The sequence below is a fragment of the Fopius arisanus genome, unplaced genomic scaffold (genome assembly GCF_000806365.1).
Source record: "Fopius arisanus strain USDA-PBARC FA_bdor unplaced genomic scaffold, ASM80636v1 scaffold00037, whole genome shotgun sequence".
NCBI lineage: Eukaryota > Metazoa > Arthropoda > Insecta > Hymenoptera > Braconidae > Fopius > Fopius arisanus.
The window spans coordinates 793,588-795,728 of NW_011887776.1; the positions used below are offsets into that span (position 1 = coordinate 793,588).

General features: G+C 40.2%; 4 protein-coding genes across 7 annotated transcripts in view; 3 read left to right on the forward strand and 1 right to left on the reverse strand.

The window, feature by feature from the left end:
* LOC105266297 (fibrous sheath-interacting protein 2) lies at positions 1-324 on the forward strand (the record flags this gene model as incomplete). Its single annotated transcript, XM_011304319.1, is given in 1 exon segment — positions 1-324. A coding segment is annotated over 1 exon segment (313 nt), but the record flags the coding sequence as incomplete, so codon positions are not given.
* The window catches only part of LOC105266295 (UPF0553 protein v1g230591), a 17,101-nt gene extending 15,365 nt beyond the window's left edge, over positions 1-1,736 (reverse strand). The window contains exons 1-3 of one of the 3 annotated variants that reach the window (XM_011304317.1): positions 1,497-1,736; positions 1,203-1,418; positions 332-468 (exon numbers count right to left, since the gene is read on the reverse strand). In XM_011304317.1, coding sequence (XP_011302619.1) covers positions 433-468; positions 1,203-1,418; positions 1,497-1,592 — 348 coding nt within the window. In that variant the 5' untranslated portion in view covers positions 1,593-1,736 and the 3' untranslated portion in view covers positions 332-432. Of the gene's footprint in view, positions 1-331; positions 469-937; positions 1,419-1,496 lie in introns of those variants that run through there. The other 2 variants (XM_011304316.1, XM_011304315.1) reach the window with 2 other exon arrangements.
* LOC105266296 (stress response protein NST1-like) lies at positions 487-975 on the forward strand. Its single transcript, XM_011304318.1, has 2 exons — positions 487-728; positions 790-975. The coding sequence occupies exons 1-2, from the start codon at positions 505-507 to the stop codon at positions 953-955; spliced, it is 390 nt and encodes a 129-aa protein (XP_011302620.1). The 5' UTR covers positions 487-504; the 3' UTR covers positions 956-975.
* A 209-nt stretch (positions 1,737-1,945) lies between the features above and the next one.
* Positions 1,946-2,141, forward strand: part of LOC105266302 (paramyosin, long form) — a 6,398-nt gene continuing 6,202 nt past the window's right edge. The window contains exon 1 of one of the 2 annotated variants that reach the window (XM_011304342.1): positions 1,946-1,993. The gene's annotated coding sequence lies outside the window, so the exon portion shown is untranslated. The remainder of the gene's footprint in view (positions 1,994-2,141) is intronic. The other variant, XM_011304341.1, reaches the window with a different exon arrangement.

The following is a 2,141-nucleotide window of genomic DNA, read 5'->3' on the forward strand; positions in this document are numbered from 1 at the left end:
AAACGTCGACTTCGATTTAACCGATCCAAATAATTATGAAATTGCATTCGCGTATAATTCGTTGCACGATCGACACTTGGCTCGTTATTTTTCCAATGAGAAGAATGTGTGGAGACTGAAAGAGTTGGGGTTCATCACGGATAATTTAGATGCCAAGTGTTCTGTCAAGGAGTATAACATGTATCGAAAGTATTTGCGGAAAGTACATGGCGATGGTGTGAGAAAAGAATTGCGGAGGAGGGAAGAAGAGGGGATGGAACGAAGGGATCTGAAAATTGCGAATGCTGAAGCTCAGATGAAAATAACCAAGTAACAAACCTTACAATAGAATGAATTTTTATTTTTCATTCCATTTTATATTAATCATAAATAAAAAAAATAACTATTCCCAGATTAAAGAGTAATGAAAAGAATCTCAAGATGCAAAACAAACTACGAGAGCAGGCGGCGGAAAAACATCGTCAACAACTGAAAAAACAAAAACAAATAGAGGAGCGTCTCAAAATGCGTGAATCGGAAAAGAGGGATCAAAAGAAACGGACAATCCAACGTGCAAAACTACGTGCCGAACATTCTAAAAGACGGAGAAGACTAGTAAAAGAGAGGGAACGTCAGAGGATCGTCAAACTATTACTGAACTGCCAGAGAAAGAACCGTGAAAAAGAAAAAACACATAATAAATGCCTCCGTGAAGCCGAAGAAGCCAGACGTGAAGCTAATGAAAAAAAGTAGACGAGCAAAGCCGAAATCAAACACTGCGGAATATTAAAAACTCGAAAATCTTTATAGGTGGATGGAACGTGAGATATACCAAGAGTGGCTGCTAACAATTGAGAAATTCATCCTAGAATATGCGGAGGGCGAAGCTAAGAGGAACATTAAAAAATATATGAAAAATGTAGAGGGACAGCGAGAGAGAATGCGAAGTAATAATGGTTATAACAGAAATCGATAGAATCTCTGACAGGGAACATTTCTTTCAGGAAATATTGAAAATTATTCGAAATATCTGAGGTGTTTTAAAATGAGGCACGGGACAAGGCCTGAAGTGTCGTGTTGTGAGATCGACTCGAGACCGAAGAAACTTGATGAAATAATGCATTTCTCTGAATCGATGCGGTATCAGGAGCCTGAGGTGGACCAGTGCGAGATGACAGAGAGATGCAGATGCCATTTAGGGAGTGAATTTTGCATGGACTTACGTCAATTGCACGTTTAATCGCTGCACAGAGGGCAAAGTACCCAGTCTGCCCATTGACTTTCCACTTATCATCGGGATTACTGCTCCAAAATGAAAAATTCAGTGTATCCAATACGAATATCCAGTCGATGGCCTTGGGATGCCCAGAGTTCGGGTGCATTTCGCATTGCGAAAACTTTTCGATTGAAACTGCACCGGTTTTGAGTCCCTCAAGAACCTAATAAATTGTTAAATCATACATCATTTATTCATGAATTTAATATTAACAGGTAATTTTATAGTGATAAATACCTACCTCTTGGGCAAGATTGTTGATGCCTTCCTCTTCGATAAATACATTTTTCGCGAGATTGGCTATCAATTTGCCAGACTCCCGCGGCATTAGGGCCATTTTTAATCGAAATTATTGGAAAAAATTGGAATAAATAAGTTGGAACACTGGCTCACACCCTATCTCCTATCATACACGATTAACCTGAGTACGTGGTCAGACAGGATATTCGTTGATACAAGGTTGCCAGATTCCGACTGTCTCCCGCTGCCAATCGAAATGCGAAAATTGCCTCTTGGAGAGAGGGTAGCAAAGAGGATTGACTAGAATAGGGGCTCAGTGGTGGGGGGTGTGAAACACCCCACCCGTATTTTAATACATCACCCCAAGAGAGAGGGGGCACTACCGACTGCCTAGCCGCCATAGGGGGGGTCTGCGGAGTCAGTGCTGCCTCAGTAGTAGTCCAGCTGTCAGAGAGACTACTTGAGGGGGGGAACGTTATTTTCTGCTTTACGAAATTGGTATACACTGAAATTGAAAATTTTTATTTTTTAAATTTCAGTGAATACCTCCTCAATTGTCATGCTCTCCTGATACTTTTTCAATAATTTTGAATTTTTAAATTTTTGTGAATACCTTCTCAATTGTCATGCTCCCCTGATATTTTTT

Bases quoted from the DNA above. Each gene is read 5' to 3' on its own strand.
- LOC105266296 (XM_011304318.1), top strand. From the start codon at position 505: ATGCGTGAATCGGAAAAGAGGGATCAAAAGAAACGGACAATCCAACGT. The intron at 729-789 runs GTAGACGAGCAA...AAATCTTTATAG, and splicing joins CGTGAAGCTAATGAAAAAAA to GTGGATGGAACGTGAGATAT.